Source organism: Pleurodeles waltl, chromosome 12 (genome assembly GCF_031143425.1).
Source record: "Pleurodeles waltl isolate 20211129_DDA chromosome 12, aPleWal1.hap1.20221129, whole genome shotgun sequence".
NCBI classification, from domain to species: Eukaryota; Metazoa; Chordata; class Amphibia; order Caudata; family Salamandridae; genus Pleurodeles; species Pleurodeles waltl.
The window spans coordinates 99,847,528-99,874,061 of NC_090451.1; the positions used below are offsets into that span (position 1 = coordinate 99,847,528).

The 26,534-nt window shown below is 43.9% G+C and overlaps 1 protein-coding gene and 1 long non-coding RNA gene across 3 annotated transcripts in view; one reads left to right on the forward strand and one right to left on the reverse strand.

Annotated features, from left to right (window-relative positions):
* GAL3ST4 (galactose-3-O-sulfotransferase 4) overlaps positions 1-26,534 on the reverse strand; it is a 263,999-nt gene that overhangs the window by 232,855 nt on the left and 4,610 nt on the right. The window contains exons 1-3 of one of the 2 annotated variants that reach the window (XM_069216178.1): positions 5,321-5,551; positions 3,684-3,736; positions 2,186-2,252 (exon numbers count right to left, since the gene is read on the reverse strand). In XM_069216178.1, the coding sequence (XP_069072279.1) occupies positions 2,186-2,252; positions 3,684-3,726 (110 nt within the window). In that variant the 5' untranslated portion in view covers positions 3,727-3,736; positions 5,321-5,551. Of the gene's footprint in view, positions 1-2,185; positions 2,253-3,683; positions 3,737-5,320; positions 5,552-26,534 lie in introns of those variants that run through there. The other variant, XM_069216179.1, reaches the window with a different exon arrangement.
* The window catches only part of LOC138267321 (uncharacterized), a 118,775-nt gene continuing 97,614 nt past the window's right edge, over positions 5,374-26,534 (forward strand). The window contains exon 1 of the long non-coding RNA XR_011199777.1: positions 5,374-5,494. This is a non-coding gene — a long non-coding RNA (uncharacterized lncRNA). The remainder of the gene's footprint in view (positions 5,495-26,534) is intronic.

Consider the following 26,534-nt stretch of genomic DNA (forward strand, 5'->3'; position numbering starts at 1 on the left):
ACCTACCTGAGAGTTTTGAGGTTGATCTGAATTACAGGTTGGAGCGCGAGAGGGGGCGCTGGAGGGGAAGTGCGATTGATATTATGGGGTCAAGGAGGGGAGGGACAGATGGACGACAGTCTCTTGGGGAGGTACTGTTGTAATGTTTTTTCGTTGTTTTTCTTTATGTTTGTGTGGTTCTTAATTGCGGGGCTGATATTATTGGGGTCTATTGGTCATCGCCATCGGATACACAACTTAGTAAGGAGGAGACCATCCGGGGGTCCATATCAGCATGGTTTTGGGATTTAAGAGAGGAACCTTTGTATGAAACTATGATGTGCCATTGTGCTGATGTATATCATTTCGGCCCTGTGCTGTGTTTTGTATGTTTTGGTTTTTATAAAACAATAATAAAAAGATTTGATCCTAAACTACATAAAACATGCATATTTGCAAAATATTGGTCTCAAATGCACACTTGCCTTGCTAAAGACAAACAGTTGGAACTTCTGAACAGACATATGGACCACTCTAAGCACATTCACTTCTTCCCTTAAAAACATAAGACTAGAGGATATGTGTATTTTTGGCTGTGCTCCCACTTCGTCCCACTCCATCCTAAAACAAGAGGCGCTCTAGAACAGCGCACATAATTAAAGTATGAAAGGCTTTAAAGACTCTTTGGTAATCCCTCGTCAGCCAGCAGCAAGGTAGGAATACATGTTAGTCACTCTCTTTGTGTCCCCTTGTCCTTGGCTGTCTGTGTGTGCTATGAGGAGGTGCTGGTCAAAATGAACACTCTAGAGAAGAGATACAGGGAATATGTCAAGTCCTACGGACTCTAGGAGCAGACACACCCCAGGACACGACTTCTAGCGTGCAAATCCATTTCTTGCAATTCAGTGATCTATTTAAAGGTCAGTAACTTCTGTGTGCATTCCATCATTACACACTCATCAGATACAATGACTTATTTGTTAAAGAGCAGCTTCCTGCAGAAAAATACTTGAACTGACTCACTAATCAATAGCACCCGGGCTGAGATGTTCTGGCACTGTCCAACACCTGTACAGCACTTCTACTGATATGTGATGAGCAGTTGTGTAAAGAAGTGATGAAACTATTTAAAAAACACTCCATCAGATATACTGGTACTTCCCATTACAAGTACAGCAGGTCTGCTGACAAGTTAACCTGGTGGCGTTCATTTCATATGGGGCAGCTATGTTAACAAGTGTGTCTACCTTGGTGAGCAGTGTTCGTGTTGGCTATTAAAATATGGCAGCTTTGCTGAGCTGGTGGCGGTTACTAAAAACACTGCACTTCTGAAAAGTCTTGATAACGTATCATTACATTATGGCGGCAGTGCTGCAATCCACGAGTTTGTATATTGTTGTCACATGATGCCTGCCTCAAATCCCCACCCCCATGAGATAGTGCAATCCCAGCCTGAAGTATGCTTTTCATTGCCAACTCTGCCACAGTCTGACTCTTGAAGCTCACTTGTCTATCAATGCCACGCGCAGCTCACTGCAGGAAATGAGGGGGGATGCAATTGAACCCCAGATCCAGCAGATATTGTGGAGCCGGGATTCAGGCTTGCCTCAGTTAAACATGCTTTGAAATATGAAGTGAAATTTGCTGACACCGTAACACTTACAGCAATGCCCACACTAGGCTTGCTTTTTAGGGTGAAGGCTACCAGACAGCTGTTTGCGAAACAACTTCTTTGAGACATTCTGAAAGGTGCCCTGGGAATGAATTCAGACAATTTCTTACCATTGGCTTTGTGGTTTGTAACTCACATTTGCTTGCTTTCTGTTTGCTGGCTTTATTCGTCTTTATCTGTCAAGCACATCTTTGTCCCTTCCATGGAGCATAGCCTGCTTACCATTGCTCCTTGCATTTTGCCACGAGTGCTAACTTTCTGTAAACAGACCTTTAACTTTTGTTCTTATCTTGTTGCATGTGCTGTGCATTCATAAAGAGATGTCAAATGTCAGGCTCTGTCTTCTGAGAGAGTTTGGTAATTTCTTTGACTTCAAAGTGAGAGGATTTATGTGATGATCTTGTCGTATACTGGGAGTGGTAAATGAAAGATTTTTTTTTTTTACACACAACAAAATTTAAATGTCTGTAAATGAACTGTGCAAATATTTCATATTATATCTGAGAAACACCCAAACTCGCTCCCTTCACTTACCTGATTACAAGGTCGCAGCTTCTCCTGCATTCTACGATGGACACTGGCAATAGTTTGAAACAAGCACCTGCAATACAATGGGTATTGTGTTTGCTCGAGTCAGAGCCATTAGCGTTGTGAACTCCTAACAGCACTTTTCTTGCCAAAACTGAAAATGATAAGTAATACAATTTCACATAAGGGACCTGATTTAAAGCGCCACGCCATTGGCGTGAATGTGACTAATCAGAACAAATAGACCGGTCCGGTTTTACCTTTGCATAGTAATAAACAAATTTAAAAAAACTAGCGCGATTGCACTGTGTGAAACCTTGAATTTGCAAAGGAGCACTAGGATAAACAATAGAATTAAACTGGTAGTCATGAAACACGCTTGACTACTACCCAGCGAGATCGTGCTGCCTATGAAATAAAGAGAAAAAGTAGTCCAGAAACCATGTGGAAAACATGGGGCCTCGTATGTTTTGAGTAGATGGCCGGTGCACTTGGGGGAGGGGGGAATAACACCGGATACAGCATGACATATGCTTGCCTTTCACTAATGAAGGGAAGCGAATTTTAAAAGGCAAGCCCACGAACCAATGGAAGTGATGGGCGTGACATGGGCGTGGTTAAAAGCCCACAGAAAGATTACAACAGGGACAGACCCTAAATAGAAAGCAAAGCTTTGGGAAGGGAGAGGGCTGATGACATCAGACAAAACACAGACAGTGAGAAGGGACACTCTTGCAGAATCAAGGGGGAGGTGCAAGACCACTAAAAGGGACGACGGACCAAGGAGAGGGGGCCCCAGATCCAGGAATCAATGCCAACTTCAAAAACGAGAAAGAGAGGAGACAATGGGAAGACAGGTGGTGCCTTTGGAGGAAGCCGACAGCGATGAGGCAGAGGGACACAACATCCAGAGGACAAGAGAGGAACTCAACAAAGTCACCTCTGTGGACAAAGACGAAGAAGACTGGAGTGAAGAGTGTTGGATGCCATCAGCCTCCAAGCAGAAGCCCACCAAACCTCTGGAGACTTATGGCTTTGTGGGCGAGTGATGCTGAAACAGGGATGGAAGGGGGAGAATGGACAGAGTTGTATTTTATTTTTTTCCTTTCCCCCTACTTTTCTAAAAGGGCCATGATCAAAAGAACCACTCAGGAGAACTTTTGAACCTTAGGCACAGGGAAAACAAGGGCAAAGGACACTCTTACTCTTAAGTTATGTTTGATAGATTCTTTTCTTTACTCCCGTGGAAACGCTACCACCTCATATGACGTCTGGGTGTAGCTATGACTGTTTGGAAAACCTAGGAGAGCTAACCAGGAGAGAGAACCTTTATAATGGAACCGTACATCTACATTCTTTGTTTACTTACTCAATACATTTGATTTCTCACGAGTGACTGGTGACGGGACTAAAGAAGCCAAATCCCACTCTGGCTGTTGATAAAAGGGGAACACGAACTATCATGACCCAGCATTTGAGTGGCATCAACCCACATTTTACTTACCAGAACATTCTCCTGTTTTTCTGAGGTTGCTGGAGGGGACCATCCTGCAAGACCTAAAAAAAAATGAAAATAAGGATGTGGTTAATACCAGTGTAACATCCACCCTCAGGAGAGAGAACTTCATACAACTATTCATAATTCCACTGGGACTATATCACCACTCTATATATATTTGTGACAAACCCTTCAATAAAGCCACCATACGAAAAACAGAAATGCCTCCTAAGCCATATTTCTGTCCATCCTTCCACAATATAAGAGTTAGGAAAGCACATACGAAACACCTTTTTGTAATACTGAAAAGTGGTGTACACAAATACTTTAATACAATCAAAACAAAACAATAAACTAGGTGAACCCAGTATGTATTATTGTTTGTATGCTGTTTAGTTTTATCAGTATAACTATATGAGCAAATGTACTGGTCATTTCAACTGAAAATGTGACATCTGCAACAGCAGTGCGCTACCAAACAATGCATACTTCACCTTACTCCACTTCACTCTATGGCACTCCACTCTATCCGACTCCACGGCAGTCCACTCCACTGTAAGTCACTTCAGTCTAGGCCACTAACTCCCCTCTATGCCAGTCCACCTTATGCAATCCAAGACACTTTACTCCACTCTACGACACTCCACAACACTAAAATGTAGCCATGCTGAACAGCAGCTATGCTCCTACACAGGCAAGACTGGTTGGATTTTCCAATACTTGTTGCTCAGACCAGTAGCCTACAGGTGATGAGGGGGCTCTGTTACTTTCAGTTCTAGTTGGGCCCAAAACCAATGCTTCATAAAAAGGATCATCAGCACCCTTTTTGTAAGGCTCTCGTCCTGGCTGGACCGTAACACCATTGAGCAAACAAAGAAATTCAGCTAGTCACTTCACAACTCCTTGGGCTAACCTGTGGTTTGGTGGCAGCTTTTGAGTTTTCCAACAGCTGTGCCTACCCTCCAAGGTGGTCAGATATATCTGTCTGTATGAGTAATAACAGTAACAGACATTCACATTTTACTTATAACTACCAAAGGGAATCCTTGTCAGCAGCCCTAGAGTAACCCAACATTGAGGAAAAACACAGGGTTCTAAAGTTATGGCCTGCAGTTTGAATACAGCCCCACATCTGCCCTTGTTGCCTATTTCTTTGGCGGCAGAGCTTCTAAAAATCTAAGTATAATTTGACTGTCAGTCTCCGCTGTTTATGACTCCTCCCCCTTTCTGCTTCCACTGCTTGACACACAATGTCCAATATATTGGCCATTTCCAGCACTGCCACAGGCTCTCTCTGGTGCACGTGCTGTACGGTAGCATTTCACGCGTATTCACTGGAAGGAGAGGATTTCTAGTCTCCCCGTTTGCTGAAAGTACAAGGCATAAAATATTCACCTTTGTCTTCCCCCAATATGCGCTACAGTTGTAATTTAACCTCTCTTCCAATGTTTTGGGGTAGTTCTGTTTTCCTGTCGGAGTTTTTTGGGTAACACGGGATGCATGCACTTCTAGGTGGCACGGAGAGAGAGGTTCGTTTTAAAGTTTTGAATCCTCATAAATGCAGATGGGATTCTACACCCATGCACCACCCTGACGGCCCCATAATGGACATCTCCGGCCCGAAAGCAAACGGATGTAATTACCGTGACGACAGCCAGGCCGTGCTGGGCCCCGCTGCCGAGTCAGGTTTCCGGCCCCTGGGCCTGCCGCCAGCGGACGGCCCCGTCGAGGAAGGAGGCTAGCCCGGGTGCGCCCAGATGAGGGAACGGCTGCGTCAGCGGCTCAACCCGTTCTTGGCCGGATCTCAATGTTCCGAGGTTTGTTTTTTGTTTGTGAAAAATGGGAGGGGGAGCCGAGCGAAATGAAGATTCAGCCCCTCTGGGTTCTGCGGGCAGGTCGGATCACAGGAGGCCGCCGCCCGCCTAAAAGGACGGGTTTATAATTTACAAGCCGGCTCCTAAAGACGGTGGTAAACAGGAGGGCCAACTCGCCACTTCAGGGAGCAGTAAAGAAAGGACCAGGGCCGGACTGACCTTCAAGTAACTGAGCCTTTTCCCTGGTAGGATGCAGGCTACTTTCACAGCAGGGTGGGCTGCTATCACCATAACCCCCGCACTTGGCCCACTCCAATTAATGTAATTCCCCATAAACATTTAGAAACAAATTCACAACAACCAAGTGTGTTTGCAATCTCTTGTGGGAATACTGGGCAGCAGTTTTATTACAAGCATAGACTCTTGCGACAATCTTTGACCTCATCACTCATTAGGTTCAGCCATCAATCACAATGACAAGGCCATACATTATTATAATGTCATAAATCATTTTGAGGGCCACCCATTGCATTTGTTATGATTGTAAATCGTAATTTGGAGACGGGTCATAAATCACAGTTGATCTGCCATACATAAATCATTTCTCCAGGATCATAACTTTACTGCATGACATCATCTCTGCTATAAATCAATCAAGTCCTTGTCATTTGCTTGTCATCATTCTGACACCTATTGTTGTTGAGGTCGTCCTTCATGCTGCTTTTTGGGGTCATCCATTTTTGTTGGTTCTTTTCTCTGATCGTGAGGGGGGTAGCTTCTTAGTGCTGTTAGGCTCAACTCGCTACCTTGTCTGTCCATTTTGTGCCCTGCCAACCGGCGGGTCTGGGCCGCGAGTGCCGTGTTCCGCTTACTCCCCCATCGGCCTCCTTACCCTGCCGTAAGGCATCCCAAGGTAAGTAGCCTTTCTCCGGCACACCGCCCACCGGTGTGCCTCCTTTACCAACCAATGTGCCCCTTTTACCGCCACGCCGCCTGAGGGGCTTACGTCGCCAGACGGCTCCCCCCTTTCATTATTTGGGTTTTTCCTTTCGGATATTCACCAAAAACACCTCAGTGTCCCGGCCGTCAGGCCTCCCAAGGAGCACTGATTTTGCTGCACCGTCCTTGTGACAGCCTGCCTGTCACTTGTATTCTTCACTGAAGCAATCTGGATGTATTGTGTTCGGCTTCAATTAGCGTATGCCACCCGGATCTTTGGGAGTGCTGCCTCTGGGTTTTTCCCCATTGCCCCCGCCTCACACTGTTGCGTCCACACGGATATGTGTGTGCCCGACCGGCTCCTCTCCGGCCCTTCCGTGTGTCGTCTCGCCTCACCAATACGGTACATGAAAAGAAAACAAGGAGGGCGGGGGACAAAGACATTTTATTATTCAAGTGTTCATTAGCCGTCCTGTTAGCGATCCCGCGTGCTGTCCCTTGTGGCCCACAAAGTGGTTTCTGCCTGGGCAGCAGAATCCTTTTCTTCTGTCTTCCAAAATGAGGGCGGGCGGTGTCTCCCCATCCCATTGGGGGGTTTGAACTTTTCTTTGTTCCTCAAAGGAGAGGGGCTCCTCCCTTTCCCTTGAGGGGGAATGCCAGCTGTCCTTCGTCGGTTTTGCCGCTGAGGCGGCTTTGATATATAATTTCCGGGTCCCCGGCAGCGGTTAATGCGCCGGCCCCTGATGCCCCCTGCGGGGCGGTCCTTTGCCAAACCACGACGTCCAGACACATTTTGGATGCGGCCTCCGCAAAGCAGGACTGCTCTGGGCACTTTTGCTAGGGTTTATTTTGGTTTCCATTTCAGCAGTGGAATGGATGACAGTGGCTACGGCGGGCTCAGCTTTTATGGAGTGGTAGCTACGAACTGGCCTTGTCATCAGGCAATGTTGGTAGGTCCCACTGATGTTCATAAACAAACGCACTTTTTAAATACACTATTACTAAAATACAACTCATAAACGCTAAGAGTTGGATCAATAAACCTACCTGTGCAAGGCCAGCTGTCAGAATGATCTTGAAATGGTTATTACCTAAATATGGTTTCAAGGTAATGCTATCTACGTATGTAACGCAGGCCCATGTGCACTATACGCCTATTAACGTATGCCATTTACAGGAGAAAGTTTGGATGTGCGACCTGGGTTTCACACAGCTGTTTTCAGAGACATTTAAAAAAGATTTCCTCCTATGATCTGAATCCATTTCCACTTTTTAGAGGAGCTGCAAAAATCCCCAGGCGAATTCGTAGAAATCTACATTAATCCAATTTCCATGCACATCCCTTCTCCAGTATACTTACTGTTGTGGAATGTTTATGGGGAGTATGTAAATATTGCTTGATTAAAGATCACATGTAATTTGCATATATGAAGACATCACCTCACTGAAAACTAAAATACATACCATGTTTGCACACTTACTACAACTCGATTTATAGGTGCATTTATGTGTGCAAACAGAATGGAAAAAACCGTAGAAGAGAGTAGTAACTTTGTAGAAGTTCACCCGATTTCCAGTGGGCACGAATGGGCCCCTAAATTAGAACTCACGATTGGAGAATCTATCCCGCTGGCAGACTGCTGATGTACAGAAAGAAAATAAAAGCAATCTCCAACGTAAACCTTTTTGCAAGTCTACTAACCCTAACCATGTATGTTACACAATGTGTGGAATAGAAGCACACAGAGTTTGGAAAAAAGGTGCAAGTCCTTTCTTTGTCCAGCTCAGTAACCTATACCATTTTATGCCTACAGGAATAAGTTCTAACTGAGGAAGTTCAACAGTTCTGGAAAATGGGCAAGACAAATGCTCTTGTAGAGGCGTGACTTCTTTGTGGTGTTATATACACGTGTTTTTTATAACAATGGCTCTAAATCATTTGATTGTTATGGTAATTAATAACAAAATGATTATTTAACCACACGGGTGCCGTGGGCGAGCTGGTCTCGTCCAGGCACACGGTTCCCGTGTGCCCTGGGCGAGACCAGCTCGTCCTGCTGCCGGCCCCCCACCCACACCCCTCTGTCAGGGATGAAAGGGGAATTGCTTCCCCTTTCACCCGACCTCCCCCACCCCCCAGTGACGTCTGCTTCCAGCGCGATGCTGGAAGAGAAATGCTTTTGCATTTCTCTTCTGACTGGGAGGTGGGGCGGGAGAGACAAGAGAGGAAAGGAAAGGCCTTTCCTTTCTTGTCGCTCACAGCATTTTTGCTGCCCAATTGCATCAGAAATGGCCACTACACACCAGGAATTTTTTGGGGGGTATATTTTAAATAAGGGGAGCGGCCCCTTGGGCAAGGGCCGCTCCACAGGGAGGCAAATTATTTGTAGGCAATTTCTGCTCCCTGGGGGGGGGGGGGGGGAGCAGAAACCACTAGACACCAGGGATTATTTATTTCATTCATACTTGCGCATAAGGGGAGCGGCCCCTCGGGCAAGGGCCCCTCCCCAGGGAGGCAAATGATTTTTATGCCATTCCTGCCCCCCCCCCCACCCGTGGAGACAAAAAAACACTAGACACCAGGCATAATTTTTTTTTGTTTATTTTAATTTGTTTATGTTTGGGGAGCGACCCCTTAGGCAAGGGTCACCCCCGGGGGCAGATCGGCCTAATATAATTAGTCCGCTCTGCCCCCAGGAGCAGAAACCACAAGATACCAGGGATTTTTTTTTTTAATAATAATGCATAAGGGGAGCAGCCCCTTTGGCCGGGGGGGGGGGGGTTAATAATTAATATAATTATTATATTATATATATATATATATAATATAATTAGGTGGATCTGCCCTCAGACACCAGGGATATATATATTTTTTATTTACTTTATGTTTTTATGTATGGGGAGTGACCCCTTAGACAAGGGTCGCTCCCCTGGGGGGCAAAATGTATTTAGGCCATTTATGCCGCCCTTGGGGGCAGACTGGCCTATTTTTGTTAGGCTAATCTGCCCCTAAAGGAGGCAGAAACCTCTAGATACCATGGATTGGTGTGTGTGTATGTGTGTGTTTTGTTTGGGTGGGGGGGGGGGGCCCTTAGGCAAGGGTCGCTTCCCATGGGGACACATTACTGTTGGCCATAACTGCCCCCCTTGGGGGCAGATTGGCCTATTTTTGGAAGGTCCCCCTGACCCCAAGGGAGGCAGAAAGCCCACCAGAGACCAGGGAAGATTTTTTATTTCAAAATAAGAGGTTGGGGGTATGGCCATCCCCCCACCCCAAATAAATGGGGCCATAGTTGTTCTGCCCACCAGTGGGCAGATTGGGCAATTACCCCCAAGCCACACCACAGGGGGGGGACAAAGTCTACTAGATGCCAGAGAATACAAAAAAAAAAAGAAGAAAATAGTGGGGTGGTGTCTACCAACCAGTATGGGCCTGGTTATGCCCCCTCCCGAACTGAACGGGCTAGCTGTCTTTCAGCTCTCCCCCCGTTCACTAAAAGATCTTATCCCATGGCAAGCAAGAGGACATTTGATTGTTTTTGTTTTACATTTGGGCCATGAGAGCTTGGTAACTCTCACAATCGTCCCACTTGGAATGGTGAGGACTGCACTTTTTTTTTTTTTACTTTGGGATGCTGCCATGTAGAAAAATCAACTAAACATCTAGTTGATTCCAGGGTGGTGTGCTTCACATGCACCCCACACCATTTCCTTACCCACAATGTCCTGCAAACCTGCAAATTTGCTGGAAAGCACGCATTTTCCCCACATTTTTGTGATGGAACCTTCTGGAATCTGCAGGAATCCACAAAATTCCTACCACCCAGCGTTGTCTCATGTATACCGATAAAAATTCTGCTGCACTGGTCAGCCTAAAAATGTTTTTTTTTTTTTTAAACTGCCCTTTTGGACCCACTTTGGTTCCCCCTCAATTTCGACATATTTTTGGCTCTTCCCTGTCACAAGCACTTGGCCCACCTACACAAGTGAGGTATCATTTTTACCGGGAGACTGAGGGGAACGTTGGGTGGTAAGAAATTTGTCCCGGTGCGGCGATCCCACACATGAATGTGGGGAAAAAAGTGATTTTTTAGCTAAATTTGAGGTTTGCTGAGGATTCTGCGTAAGAAAACATTGGGGGATCCACACAAGTCACACGTCCCTGGACTCCCTCGGGTGTCTAGTTTTCATAAATGTCTGGGTTTGGTAGGTTTCCCTAGATGGCTGCTGAGCCCAGGACCAAAAACGCAGGTGCTCCCCTCCCCCCGCAAAAACAGGTAGTTTTGTATTTGATAATTTTGATGTGTCCAGATAGTGTTTTGGGGCATTTCCTGTTGCGAGCACAAGGCCTACCCACACAGGTGAGGTACCATTTTTATCGGGAGACTTAGGGGGAACGCTGGATGGAAGGAAATTTGTGGCTCCTCTCAGATTTCAGAACTGTCTGTCACTGAAATGTGAGTAAAACATTTCTTTTTAGCCACATTTTGAGGTTTGCAAAGGATTCTGGGTAACAGAAGCTTTTGAGAGCCCCACAAGTCACCCCATCTTAGATTCCCCTAGGTCTCTAGTTTTAAAAAATGCACAGGTTTGATAGGTTTGCCTAGGTGCCGGCTGAGCTAGAGGGTAAACTCCACAGGTAGGGACATTGCAAAAAATACCTCTGTTTTCTATGGAAAAATGTGATGTGTTCACGTTGTGTTTTGGGGTATTTCCTGTCGCAGGCACTAGGCCTACCCACACAAGTGAGGTATCATTTTTATCGGCAGAAATTTGTGGCTCCTCTCAGATGCCAGAACTTTCTGTCACCAAAATGTGAGGAAAAAGTGTTTTTTTTAGCCACATTGAGGTTTGCAAAGGGTTCTGGGTAACAGAACCTGGTGAGAGCCACACAAGTCACCCCATCTTGGATCCCCCTAGGTCTCTAGTTTTAGAAAATGCACAGGTTTGGTAGGTTTCCTTAGGCGCCAGCTGAGCTAGAGGCCAAAATCCACAGGTAGGCACTTTGCAAAAAACACCTCTGTTTTCTTTTGGAAAATGTGATGTGTCCACGTTGTGTCTTGGGGCATTTCCTGTCGCGGGCGCTAGGCCTACCCACACAAGTGAGGTACCATTTTTATCGGGAGACTTGGGGAAACATAGAATAGCAAAACAAGTGTTATTGCCCCTTGTCTTTTTCTACATTTTTTCCTTCCAAATATAAGAGTGTGTAAACACCTTATCTTGTGCCCATTTTGGAAATACAAAGGTTTTCTTGATACCTATTTTTTACTCTTTATATTTCAGCAAATTAATTGCTGTATACCCGGTATAGAGTGAAAACCCACTGCAAAGTGCAGCTAATTTATTGGCTCTGGGTACCTAGGGTTCTTGATGAACCTACAAGCCCTATATATCCCCGCATCCAGAAGAGTCCAGCAGACGTAACGGTATATTGCTTTAAAAAATCTGATATTGCAGGAAAACGTAGTGAAAAATTGCTGGTTTTTTCACCTCAATTTCAATATTTTTATACAGGGAGTGCAGAATTATTAGGCAAGTTGTATTTTTGAGGATTAATTTTATTATTGAACAACAACCATGTTCTCAATGAACCCAAAAAACTCATTAATATCAAAGCTGAATATTTTTGGAAGTACTTTTTAGTTTGTTTTTAGTTTTAGCTATGTTAGGGGGATATCTGTGTGTGCAGGTGACTATTACTGTGCATAATTATTAGGCAACTTAACAAAAAAAAAATATATACCCATTTCAATTATTTATTATTACCAGTGAAACCAATATAACATCTCAACATTCACAAATATACATTTCTGACATTCAAAAACAAAACAAAAACAAATCAGTGACCAATATAGCCACCTTTCTTTGCAAGGACACTCAAAAGCCTGCCATCCATGGATTCTGTCAGTGTTTTGATCTGTTCACCATCAACATTGCGTGCAGCAGCAACCACAGCCTCCCAGACACTGTTCAGAGAGGTGTACTGTTTACCCTCCTTGTAAATCTCACATTTGATGATGGACCACAGGTTCTCAATGGGGTTCAGATCAGGTGAACAAGGAGGCCATGTCATTAGATTTCCTTCTTCTATACCCTTTCTTGCCAGCCACGCTGTGGAGTACTTGGACGCGTGTGATGGAGCATTGTCCTGCATGAAAATCATGTTTTTCTTGAAGGATGCAGACTTCTTCCTGTACCACTGCTTGAAGAAGGTGTCTTCCAGGAACTGGCAGTAGGACTGGGAGTTGAGCTTGACTCCATCCTCAACCCGAAAAGGCCCCACAAGCTCATCTTTGATGATACCAGCCCAAACCAGTACTCCACCTCCACCTTGCTGGCGTCTGAGTCGGTCTGGAGCTCTCTGCCCTTTACCAATCCAGCCACGGGCCCATCCATCTGGCCCATCAAGACTCACTCTCATTTCATCAGTCCATAAAACCTTAGAAAAATCAGTCTTGAGATATTTATTGGCCCAGTCTTGACGTTTCAGCTTGTGTGTCTTGTTCAGTGGTGGTCGTCTTTCAGCCTTTCTTACCTTGGCCATGTCTCTGAGTATTGCACACCTTGTGCTTTTGGGCACTCCAGTGATGTTGCAGCTCTGAAATATGGCCAAACTGGTGGCAAGTGGCATCGTGGCAGCTGCACGCTTGACTTTTCTCAGTTCATGGCCAGTTATTTTGCGCCTTGGTTTTTCCACACGCTTCTTGCGACCCTGTTGACTATTTTGAATGAAACGCTTGATTGTTCGATGATCACGCTTCAGAAGCTTTGCAATTTTAAGAGTGCTGCATCCCTCTGCAAGATATCTCACTATTTTTGACTTTTCGGAGCCTGTCAAGTCCTTCTTTTGACCCATTTTGCCAAAGGAAAGGAAGTTGCCTAATAATTATGCACACCTGATATAGGGTGTTGATGTCATTAGACCACACCCCTTCTCATTACAGAGATGCACATCACCTAATATGCTTAATTGGTAGTAGGCTTTCGAGCCTATACAGCTTGGAGTAAGACAACATGCATAAAGAGGATGATGTGGTCAAAATACTCATTTGCCTAATAATTCTGCACTCCCTGTATTTCAGTAATTTTCTGTAGGAAACCCTTGTAGGATATACACAAATTACCCATTGCTAAATTCAGAATTGTGTCTACTTTTCAGAAATGTTTAGGTTTCTGTGATCCGGCATTGGTTTCACACTTATTTCTGTCAGTGACTGGAAGAAGGCTGAACGCACAAAAAAAAATCGTAAAAATGGGGTATGTCCCAGTAAAATGCCACAATTGTGTTGAAAAATTGGGTTTTCTGATTGAAGTCTGCCTGTTCCAACTTTACCTACCTCAGTTCCCTTATGAAGGTGGGACTTCCCCTTGCTCACTATGTTTACAGTATGCTATTGTCAAGCAAGCTTTGACACGCAAGCAAGTATATTGGACAATTCACCCCCCCACCTTATATTTCTGTGCTCCACGAAAGCAGAATTTTGACCATGTAGCATAAAATATATTGGTGAATATTAGTAATAGTAAAATGCAATAAGAGACCTCTTTTATTATGCTCCTTTGTGTTCTGCAACGAGGAGAGACACTTATTAGACAAATAATACCTTCCTCCGACTACAAAGTGGCTGTATGGTCCCATTACAAGAACTGACACCCTCGTGGAAAGTAATTAAAAAGACACAAAGAGAACAGCAGCCTACCTAGAGGTGGTGGTAATTTGAGCAGCCCTTTTTTTAAAAATGGTAGTAAAAAACATGAATGTATAGCCTCTCTCTATAGATGAGTTTGTACTGTCCATAACAACTACATCAGCTATGCTGGCAGATGGTGGGTCACACTCTACTATTGAAGCTGATAAGATAGCCCAGCAAAATTTGGTTGAGCCTGCAGAATGCAAGTTCAGATCTTGTCAATGCCTCCTTAGACTTTCACCTTCTGGAGGTCGATAAAGTGGGTACCATTAAATTGGGTAACAGTAACAGCTGTTATTCAAAGCATTAAAAAAAACAAAAAAACAACGTTCTACGGTGTAAGCGCCAAGTAGGTTCAAATATGTTATTATGGTACACGGTATGGTAACGCTGCTGTGAAATGTCAGTGTGGTGACCTACTGTGAATGCTAATACTGTACCCTGCTATTAGATCTTTGGAAGCCCTGCTGAGGAGTGTTGCTTTTGTTAATGAAAATTATATCAGCCTTTCTAAGAATGACTGTACTGTCCAACAAAAGCTCAACAGTCAGGGTTGTACGGACCTGCAATTTGAACAACAGTCCTGGAGTCAGGGCGTAGCTCCAGGAGGGCGTTGTTTGGGGTGTTGCATCCCCCTAAAAAGACATTCTGTCATAAATAAAAGGGTGAGTTGCTTTCAGTCGACTAATGTAGAGTCTATCATATTTCACCTGGGATTTGTACATGCAGCGCTGACCAAACAAAAAAAATAAAACACACACAGGGCCTTAAAAAGTGTTGATTAGTTTGAAACAAATTGCGTTTTAAGCACCCCTAACGATCCGAGCTCATTCTCTCTTTCCACTGCCCAATAGCCCCTCATGTCTTGCTTTTCATATAATATGTTTTTAACAAGATGTCCCAGTGTGATTGCAGAGAAATCTGAAGCTCACGCCCCCCTCAATCACACTGCTCAAGCTATGCCCCTGTGTGGAGTCTGAAGCTGGTTTGGATGCCCCACGGTGCTGCTGGATGGACTCAAGAGGACAGCAAGACAGCAGGGACTTGTGACTAAGAGTTGAGGGAGCCACATCCTCCACTCTGTCTTCCAAGCCCAATAATGAAGTATTTCATGTTCATTAGCCACTGATCATCACTCTGGTCCCACTCAAACAGTAAGCTGGAGGGAAGGGCTGCCTGTGCTTTGAATACTCAATAGTGGGTATTTGAGGTAGAAGTCGAGATTAAGGCCATGCTCATGCCAAAACGAAAATCTCACAGCAGACCCATCTTTTCCCTCGCCCTCCCCTAGTTGACACCACCCCAGGTGCGAGAAGAGGGAAAGGAGAGAGTGGTGGGGAGGGGGTGGGGGGAAGGGAGCGTGTGGAAATACTGAGAGGTTATAAAAGGAGGAGCAATTAGTGAGAGGAAGAAGTAGGACAACAGTAATGAGCAAAGGTGTGTTACATACCAAGGTTATTTTGAAAACTGTTTCGCCAATCAGGTTTTATGTAATGGAAAGCTGAACACATGGTAGTGGTGCTTTATGTACTGGAGCTAAAAAGAAACTTCTTGCAATCGAGCTCTACAGAATGAGAGAAGGCATTAAAGATTTGAATACTAGGGCTAGGCCAGTCTCATATGCACTTTGAACACTGGCATGGCAATCTTTGAATTGCATACAAATGGGGTAAAAATGATCCCGACAAGTTGGTGCCTGTATGATATATATATATATATATATATATATATACACACACACACAAGGTTAGCGCAAAGAGGGAAGGATCTTTTGTTTCCTTTAGGACCACTGAACCACTCAACAGTGAGTTTTCTGGTCCTTGCTACCCCCACACCTCTTCCCCTCCCCTGGGTATCTGGGATGTATATCGAGAAGAACCCTCATAGGCAATGCTTCCTATGTTCTATCAAAACAAACTTTGGCGCTGGAATCTTCTTTTAAAAGATGGTTACATGTTTTCTCTTTTTATTCAAGTCACATATTATTGGCCAAGAAACATTTTTCTGATCAAAAGTATTATTTCAACTGTTGAATGAAGGGTCAGAGTTTTGCACACCTTGATGCACATTATCTATGTCAGATATTCCTACATTTGTCAGAAATTCCAGTTTCTGATAAGATTTAGTAAATAAGGACTGCCACTTGACAGGAGAGGTCCTTCGTTCAGATTATCAACCGAGATGCTGCCAGAGACTGTCTCACCTATTGCCAGCACACTTCACGCTATGCAAATGCTACATCTCGCCTGAAGCTGATAAAGCCGACTCTCAGAGTAAGACCAACTGACTGCTACCACAGCTTGTGCTTGCCCTTCGCAGGAAACACCATCTTTGCACTTCTGCTGATAAAGACAGCATTTTCTGTCACAAAGTATGCAGCATGTCTCTTCTCCCTAAGAAACTCTAGACTGCAAATTGCTTTGCCATCCGATTTTTTTTAAGGGTAGAATAGGCACTAGGTTGTAAGATTTTTAATTGACATTTTAAAACATGCTAGAAATGTTCATTTTATTCTTGTTACTTATAACGTGTCTACTTCCTATTTTTATAATATTCGGCATAATTGTTTTAGAAGTAGTAATAATATTCCTGTAGTAATACTTTTACTTAAACAGTGTTCCATCTTCTTGGTACAGTGTGTGTTACTGTGAATAACAAAATAAGGTTTGTTACTTTTACCACAATGCTCCTGATCCCTTTATGGGATTGTTAGTAACCCAAAAGCAAAACTTCTATGACAATTTCATATTGAAAAGTGTTTTGCAGTGTTTTGCAGGGCTACAATAACCTGTCTTTCACATTTATCAATGGAGCATTTCAACCAAGTTCACTAGTGCCACCTGTGGGTGGGGAAGCACACCTTGTAGAGTTATGCCAAAGTGTTGGTACCTGGACTAATTTGAAAGCGAGAATGCATAATGAAAAATCAAGTAATGTGAATGCTTATTAGCTGAGTAAAGGGACAAGTTATTATTATTAATAATAATAATAATAATAATATCAAAGAGACCTAGTGTTTATGGAAACCAAGGCAGTTTCTGTGTCTTAAACATGGGCACGTTTGTCTTTATTTCAAATGTGATCAAATAATGTCAATGTATGAAGTATAGATAAACCAACAGCAAGGAAATATAAATGTATTTCTGTTTTAAGTGAATTCTGCACAACATCTCAAATGTGCTCGAGTAGTATGCAAAATGCATAAAGTGTAAAATTCTTAAACACATTCTGGCACGTTAAAAAGGGCACTGAACGTTGCACTATAGAATCATTGCTTCCCTGAAAGCAACAGCAAAAACTACATTTGCGAAAGCACTTCTTGAACATTTTTTTTCGGTGGGAAATGGACCGAGTTCCCCTTGAACCTGGTTTGTTTTTCACAACACCCCGGTAGACATCAGGAAAAGATTTGGGCAGCCTCAGGGTATATTTGCAGTATGAGAAAGAGTACGGCCAAGCTCTGCACCGAAAGTCAAGCCATCGGGCACTGCCTGCTTCAGTCAGAGCAGTGGTTCCTAACCTGTGGTCTGGGGACTTCTGGGAGGTCCATAACGCTTACTCGAAGGAGGGTGGGGGCCCACAACTGCTTAGAAAATTAAACAATATTAATTACTAAAGTGTACAGAAGTAGAAAAGCAAAATGTAAAACGTTCATTAAATGTGAATGAATTAAAAACTGGAAGCTAACAATAAAGTTGGTATCCTTAAAATCGCTTGCGAGAGCAGCGTTAGTGCATTAAACAAAATAGATGGAGGGCCTCTATTGAATAAAAAAAGAAAAGAAAAAAAAAAACTCACCTTCCCATTAAAATAATTGAAATTTAGATTTTCTTCCACATTTGTGAATTGAATAATATATTTCATAATGTATGTACTTGTTCAATGAATGCTTTAATATTTTTGTTTATTGTTTTGAAGTTCAGATCATCTAAACTGCTTAGGCCAGGGGTCCCTGGATGCCAATAATGACTCAGTGGGCGGTCCCTGAATTCCAATTTTGAGTCAGTGGGGGTCCCTGGGCTCCAATAATCATTTTAACGGTGTGGGTTATATCTTTTTAGCTAACTCCTGCGAAGCACACCACGTTCTTTTGCATTGTACGGTTGGCATTCTCCCTATATACACGCATCTGGAAACAGATCTCCACTTGCCCCACATGGGATATAAAAGTGGTTTCTGTTTTCTCATTGCATTCTGTGTCTTGTACTTCTGAGTCTATAACCGAAAAAGCAACATTATAAGTCCTGTGCAAAACAATCAAAATTGACACGGGACATAATTTGGAATAAATTTAATAGTTGCATGTACATCAAGCTAGCAGCTTAGTAGATTAATGCACCTGCACTAAGATCTGTCTTTGCAAAATTCATGTCAAAGGCTTGGCTACTAGCGTTCTGAAACGAACTTTCTGGTCTTGCAGGGTCCATAGAACAATCTTGATAGTTTTGATATCACTCATAAAAAGTTTCCTTCTGTTTCCAGAGACCGTCCAGATAGCACATAAGCTCATGCATTTAACCGATGGCCTGTTACATAGTTAAAACGTCATTGTTTGTTCAGCAGCAAGAAAAATGCCTGCAACCAATACTTATATTGTAAAATACACCAAAAGAAAATTTCTGATCGCTGCACACCTATTTTATTTATTCTATGGTGTAGTTATCTCACTGCTCCTCATTTAGCATACCTCTCACTGCTACTTGCTGACAAATTTGCAGCACAGTTTAAGGGGCGATCATAAAATATTTTTGACTGGCGCTAATTCATGCTCTTGGTGGTAAATGAAATCAGTGCTTGGGGCAAACCAGTTTTAACACTGTATTATGAAAGTAGGTTTCTAGAAGTGGTAAATGTGTCACAAGATTGTTTTTGCATATTTATGTGGCATTTTGTAATAGTGGAGCGCTGTACTGTTTTTGTGCTGCATATTGCAATATGATATTGTTGGATTGTTCCGTGGTTTGGGTTGCGGTGCAGTTTTCTCCATGCAACCTCAGGTGCCTATCTACAGGGGAGCTGGTAGCATTGCCTGGGCACGTCACTAGGTTTTAGGTGGAGGTTACTGAACATAACTACATCATCCCACAACCCAGGATAGACCCAGAATAATAACTGCACATTCAAGTACTGGCTACGGTCCGCACATATGGAATACACTAACCAGAATACAACTTCCTGTGTACAGGTAAGGTATAAAAGACTGGCCTATGCATAGCCTGGGTATTGTATTGTATTGTAATATCAATGTATATATAATCATCTTGCCAGATGGGACATGTCCAACACTCAGTATTATACCAGTCAACAGCAAGAAACCATCCATGGCCAACTGAACAGGCATGGAATACCTAAAGACAAATGTCACACACTGCTCGCCAATCGTAGCACTCTAGTCCACCACTGTAAGTCTCAACTACCTAGATACTGTGACTGTTTCTTTACATTTCCCAGTGACGTTCAGATACAGGATGATGGAAAGAAACATCATCCTAACATATTTTCCAAACATTTCTATCTCAAACCTATGGCTGCTGAGAACCATAAACAAAAGAGCTCAAATGGACAATCCAGTGCACTAATAAGCTAAGATGACTATTCTCATTAGAAATACCATAAAGGGGCCTGCACGACTGCTCAAAGCTGCCAGATTGCTGAAACTATAAACTGCACAGCCAGTTCTCACACCTCATCATCCACCACATTGCTCAGTACTATGTTCAATAACATGATAACTGCATCTGGTTAGTCATCACACATGACATGGAAACACTTCCCAGATAGGATCAGAAAAAAACAACCTTCCAACCAGACCCTCTACATGGTGTAGCGTGTGGCCCATGTTGACCAGCGCTTCAGCACCCCACATAAGGGTAGTAAATGTTATATAAATGTTGCAAAACAATACAATAATGCACCTCCACTTTGGTATTTACTGTAGCAACTCTTGCTACCTGTGTTTGTCGGTGAGGTGAAGGCCGAGCTGATCCTTTCACCTGCTACATCTACAAGAAGAAAGGGTGGCTAATTCTGTCTAAATCTCACCAGGTACTATTTTGACTAACTGTGCTGTGCAAGAAGAAATCAGTGACATAATCAGGATTACTGCAGTGGATCATGAATCACAGAAGAATTAGGGGTACAAGAATGCAGTTCATGCACATTAGAGGTTTGTTTCTTACACTTATTAACAAAATCCATGAAAAACACAGCATAGGTGACCAAAGGGCATATTGGTGTTGTTGTTCTTGGGAAACAGCCTTTATAATGATATCTTTACCACAGGTGGTAAGTATAGAGATATATATGAGTAGGGAAAAAAAAAGGCAAGCAGGGAACACTGGGTAGTTCCCAAGTTTTAGGTGCAGAGCATGTCCTTTGTATGGAGGACCCTACAACACCACTGAAACTCTGAATCTGCTCACATCAAATATCTATTTTTCTAGCACAGTTTTAAGCAAGGATTAGCACAGTGCCATCCACGTCGACCTAGAAAGTGACAAAGCCTTCTGCCATTTTTATAGCAAAATTTGTGAGCATAGGATTAGCACTATGCCATCCATGCCGAGCTGAAAATTGACACAAGCCGTTTACCACTCCAGACTCAGCATTACAGCTTCAGATTGGTAAAATACTATCCAAGCTAACCTGGAATAAAAGCAACCCCTGACACATAAGTTTTCTTATTTTGTTAACACTTAAAAACAAAACAGAAATTGAAGGGACGTTATAGTTAGGAAATAGAAACTATAATTCGTGCCTTTGGGTAACTATAACTTGCACCACTACAGTGATATTTTTGATGATGTGATAGAAGATGTGAGGACAGATGGGATATGTGGGGTTATATGTACCCTTGAATTTCTCTGTTTTTTGTGTGTAAAATCTGAACTTAACTATAACATCCCTGTAACCTTTGTTTTCTTCAGTGAATTTCTAGGGTTTATTTAATGTAAAGTAATATTTAATTACCTTGCGTTAATCAAACTCCCTTTGTGCACAGCATTTTGCCAAGCACGTCTGGGGGTTGGCCACAGGCCCTGGCCTATGGCTAGACCCTGTGACCAACTCCCTGCAGGCACCCACGCCCAGTGACACGCACACACTTTGGCCAAGCGTGGCAGCTGTTCGGTGTCAGGGCCTGGCCACACCCCTGCAGCCAACTCTCTGTAGGCACCCAAGCCTGCAACACGCACGTCCTTCAGTCATGCTCTGCGGGAGGGGCGTTGACCACAGGCCCTGGCCTGGGTCAAACCCTGTGGCCAAACCCTCACATGCAGGCAACCCGGGAGGGAGGCACGCAAACCCCCTTCCGGGCCAATTACAGCCTCAGCGGCCCCATTCCCCAGGCCCATCCATATAGCAAATTGGGAGGGAGGCATGCAGCCCCCTCCTGGGGGGCAATTTTAGCCCCGAGGACCCTGTTTCCCAGGGCCCAGCCATCCCTGGGCCTTTCTAAATGTATCATTCAAGAGGGGGCACACAGTCCCCCTCCTTGGGCCAACTTCAGCCCCGGGACTCTATCCCCTGGGGCCTGGCCAATTGCTGAAAGGGGAGGGGGCACACAGTCCCCCTCCTTGGGCTATTATCAGCCCTGAAGACCCTATCCCCTGGGACCCGGCCAATTACTGAAAGTTGAGGGAGGGCGCACAGCCCCCTCTCTGCGACCATTTCGTCCCCAGGGACCCCATGCACCGGCATATCACTAAAAAGGGAGGGGGCCTTTAGGCCACCTCCTGGACCGATTTTGGCCTTGGGAACCCCATCTCCAGAGGAACGGCCAATTAGTGCAAGGCGGGGGGGGCACGCTAGCCCCCTTTCCTGTGCTGATTTCGCCCCTGGGGACCCCAGCTCTGGGGCCTAACCAACTGCTAACTGCTAAAAGGGGATGGGGGGGGGCTGCGTGGTCCCCCTCCACGGGCCAATTCTGCCCCAAAAGCTAGATCCCCCGGGGCTCAGCCACTTAATGGTGGGTAGGGCAGATGGAGGAGTCTCTGAGGGACCACTCATGGGAAAAAAAAGACCCTTTTTTCTTATTGGCCAATCCGCGGATCCACCGTGGCGCACAACGTGACTCCCAGTGTAAATATGCGAAGGACCTGCAGATCCGAAGCCCAATGGAATACAAACAAACAAAAAAAAAAACCCTCACCATACTCCTGCTGCACATGGCCAAAGGCCATGCGCAGAATGGGGTTGGGTGCATTAGCTGTGTGCGCTGGGTGTTGTATTAATGTACAGTAATTACTTAACGTTAAAAAAAAAAAAAAAAAAAAATATAGAAATTCACTGAAAAAAATGAAGATTACAGAGACATTATAGTTAGGTTCACGTTTTACACACCCAAAACCATAGAAACTATAACTAGTGCCATTAGGTGACTTTAGGCCACAAGTGATAGTTTATTAACATAAGTATAACTATAAGTAAAACTGTAACTGCTGAATTTCTATGGTTTTGTGAGGGTAAAAAACGACAATATATGTATAGGTCTTCATGACCTTAAATATACTTATATATGGTAAAGACATGCATGTTGTAATGTGACAGAATTGTTATTCTTCAAAACAGAATGGAATAGTACTGTTTGAGCGCAGAGTTCTGAATCATCGCTGTGAACAAACACATTTACATGTTAACCCTTTAGCTGCTGGGCCTTCACCCCCCCCACCCCCACCCCCCCCCCACCCCCACCCCCCCAACCCTGCTCTAGTGCTGAGCCCTTTTTTGGCTATTTGGGGCAGTTGGCTTAGGCCTTCATAACTTCTCATCCACATAAGCTATCCACGCCAAATTTACGTCCTTTTTTCCCCCAACATCCTAGAGATTCTAAAGATGCCCAAAGTTTGTGGGTTCCCCTGAAGGAGGCCAATAAATTAGCCAAAATACAGATAACATTTCTTTTTTTCCCCAGAAAAATGGGGAAAAAGGCCAGCTGAAGAAAATATGTGTTTTTTTCTCTCCTGAAAACGGGTTCAACAAAAGGCTTGTGCTAAAATCACCATCTTCACAGCTTTCAGGAACAGGCAGACTTGAATCAGAAAACCACATCTTTTAACACAATTTTGGCATTTTTCTGGGACTTTTCCCATTTTACTATTTTTTGGTGCTTTCAGCCTCCTTCCAGTTAGTGACAAAAATGGGTGTGAAACCAATGCTGGACCCTGGACAGCTAAACATACCTGAACAGTAGGCAAAATTCTGAATTCAGCAAGGGGTCATTTGTGTAGACCCTTCAGTGTTTTCCTACAGAAAGCAACAGATAAAATACAAATATATTGAAATTGAGGTGAAAAAAAAGAGCAATTTCTGGCCACGTTTTCTTCTGTAACTTTTTCCAGCTATGGCAGATTTTTTAAAAGCAATATACCGTTACGTCTGCTGGACTCTTCTGTTTGCGGTTATATATAGGGTTTGTAGGTTCATCAAGAACCCTAGGTACCCATAGCCAATAAATGAGCTGCACCTTGAAATGGGTTTTCATTGTATACCGGGTATACAGCAATTAATTTGGTGAAATATAAAGACTGAAAAATAGGTATCAAGGAAACCTTTTTATTTCCAAAATGTGCACAAGATAAGGGGTTGAAAAGCAGTGGTTATTTGCACATCTCTGAATTCCGGGGTCCCCATACTAGCATGTAAATTACGGGGCATTTCTCAAATAGACTTCTTTTTTACACACTGTCTTACATTTGCAATGAAAAAATGTAGAAAAAGACAAGGGGCAATAACACTTGTTCTGCTATTCAGTATTTCCTCCCAAGCCTCTAGATAAAAATGGTGCCTCACTTGTCTGGGTAGGCCTAATGCCCGCGACAGGAAACGCAACATGGACACATCACATTTTTACATTGAAATCTGATGTGTTTTTTTGGAAAGTATCTAGCTTTGGTCTTTGGCCTCTAGCTCAGCCGGCACCTAGGGAAACCTACCAAACCTGTGCATTTTTTAAAACTAGACACCTAGGATAATCCAGGATGGGGTGACTTGTGGGGCTCTCACCAGGTTCTGTTACCCAGAATCCCTTTCAACCCTCAAAATTTTTGCAAATAAAACACTTTTCTGTCACTTTTCGGTGCTGCAAATTTCTGGAATCTGAGAGGAGCCACAAACGTCCTTCCACCCAGCATTCCCCCAAGTCTCCCGATAAAAATGGTACCTCACTTGTGTGGGTAAGGCTAGAGCCCGCTACAGGAAATGCCCCAAAACACAACGTGGACACATCACATTTTTTCCAATGAAAACTGACATGTTTTTTGCAAAGTGCCTAGCTGTGGATTTTGGCCTCTAGCTCAGCCGGCACCTAGGAAAACCTAGCAAACCTATATATTTTTTGGAAACTAGATACCTAGGGGAATTCAGAATTCAACTCTCACCAGGTTGTGTTACCCAGAATCCTTTGCAAACCTCAATATATGGCAAAAAAAAAAAAAAAAAAAAACTTTTTCCTCATATTTCGGGGAAAGAAAGTTCTGGAATCTGAGAGGAGCCACAAATTTCCTTCCACCCAGCATTCCCCCAAGTTTCCTGATAAAAATGGTACCTCACTTGTGTGGGTAGGCCTAGTGGCCGTGTCAGGACTAGATCACACAACAGTCAATTTTGGTCCTTACATGAGGCAACTGTTGACCCTGCGGTGATCCATTCCTGACGCAGGCACTAGGTACAGCCACTCAAGTGGGGTATCGTTTTTATCAGGTGGTAGGAATTTTGTGGATCCCAGCATATTCCTATAGTTTGTGTGAAAGAAATGCAAGAAAAAATAGAGCTTTCATTCAACATTTCAGCTTTGCAGGGTATTCTGGTTAAGAAATCCTTTGTGAATCCACACAAGTCACTCCTCGGTGGACTCTCCCGGATGTCTAGTTTCCAGAAATGTCTGTGTTTTGTAAGTATCTCTATATGGCCACCAAGACCAGGACCCAAACCGCAGGTACCTGCATAACAAAACCAGGTTGTTTTGTGATAGATAGTTTTGATGTCTCCACAATACGATTTGGGCGGTGGAATTTGGGGCTGAACTAAATTAGGAAGCTCCCAAGAGAGCACTCTCACTGTGCTTGCCGCTGCATGCACCTGCTCTCCGGGTTGGGCTAACCCGCTATTGTCCTGCTGCACAGACTGTGCTTGCGAAGGGACAGCAGGACTGTCCTCATCACCTCCCTTATAATTACTGGAAGAAGAGCTAACGAATGGGACTTCTCAGACTGAAAAATCACTCCCAGAGTCTGTGCCATTTTCCTATCCCTCAGATGCTGTCTCAGTATCTGCTGTTTCAGTCTCTGACCCTACGTCAGAGCTGTCCTCTATAATCCGAGTTAGGACTTGAGCAGCAGCCATCCAACGAGTTGCCATCTCTGCTACTGGCTAAACTGTCGCTCTAAAACACTAGCCTATAGACAGTCAAAAAATTGCTGGTGTGTGTGTGATACCTGCAACAGTAGAGGTCACCTTACCTTTGCTTCTTCCCTCAATCAGCATGTTCTCTCAAGACACTCAAACAAAAAAGACACACTATTACTTCACCTTGTCACATACAAATCATCATAGTCTTTAGCGCCTCTAGCATCCAGTCCAACAATCATTATTGATTCTCCCACTCCCATTACCTCCTCCTCCGATTCCCTCACTACCACCCAGCAAAAGTGCATTTCATCTCTCCACAGCCCTCTTCGCACATACATTTAATTTGTATTATAGCGCAGGCAATGGCTGGCTTTACTAATCCACTCAGCTATTCACATATAATACAGTTTTGATCCTTGCAGTAGGCATATAAACCTTCTGCGCTACTTTATGGCATCATAACTGCCACTAGACAAGTCAGATCCTTTTGGACCAGAAACAAAATCACAAATTACTGGACTTTTTTATTGCTGCCTAAAAGCTACAGTCGAAACGCGTCAGTTGAAGTATGTGCATTGCTTTGAAGACGCAAGCTGCAACTGCAAGAGAACTGGTGTCAAATATATATATATATATATATATATAAAAAAAGAGATCACTTTTATATGTGGGTGTGGTTTGAAACCCATTCAGGAAGGCCTCGTTTGAAAGGGGAGAATCTCCACTTTCAAACGAGGCCTTCCCGAGCGTCGGGAAGGCCAGTTTAGGCCTATTTTCCCCACTGGAACAGGAAGCGGCTTTGGGGAAAACAGACAGTGACGTCAGCGTGCCTCGCGGCGTGCCAACGCCACAAAGGGGCAGGGGAGGCATGAAAGATCTTCCGTGTCTCCCGGTTTTTTTTTTAACCCCCGCCCTGGTGTCGGCCACTGGTCGTGACCCGCACCAGGCCACTGGCCGACGCCCACACTGAAGAGTTTAAAGGGTGGTAGTTGTGTGGGTGCTCCAGCTTCTAGCTGTGTGTGCTGATATTAAAGTAAAATGCACACCACAAAAAAGGGAGAGTT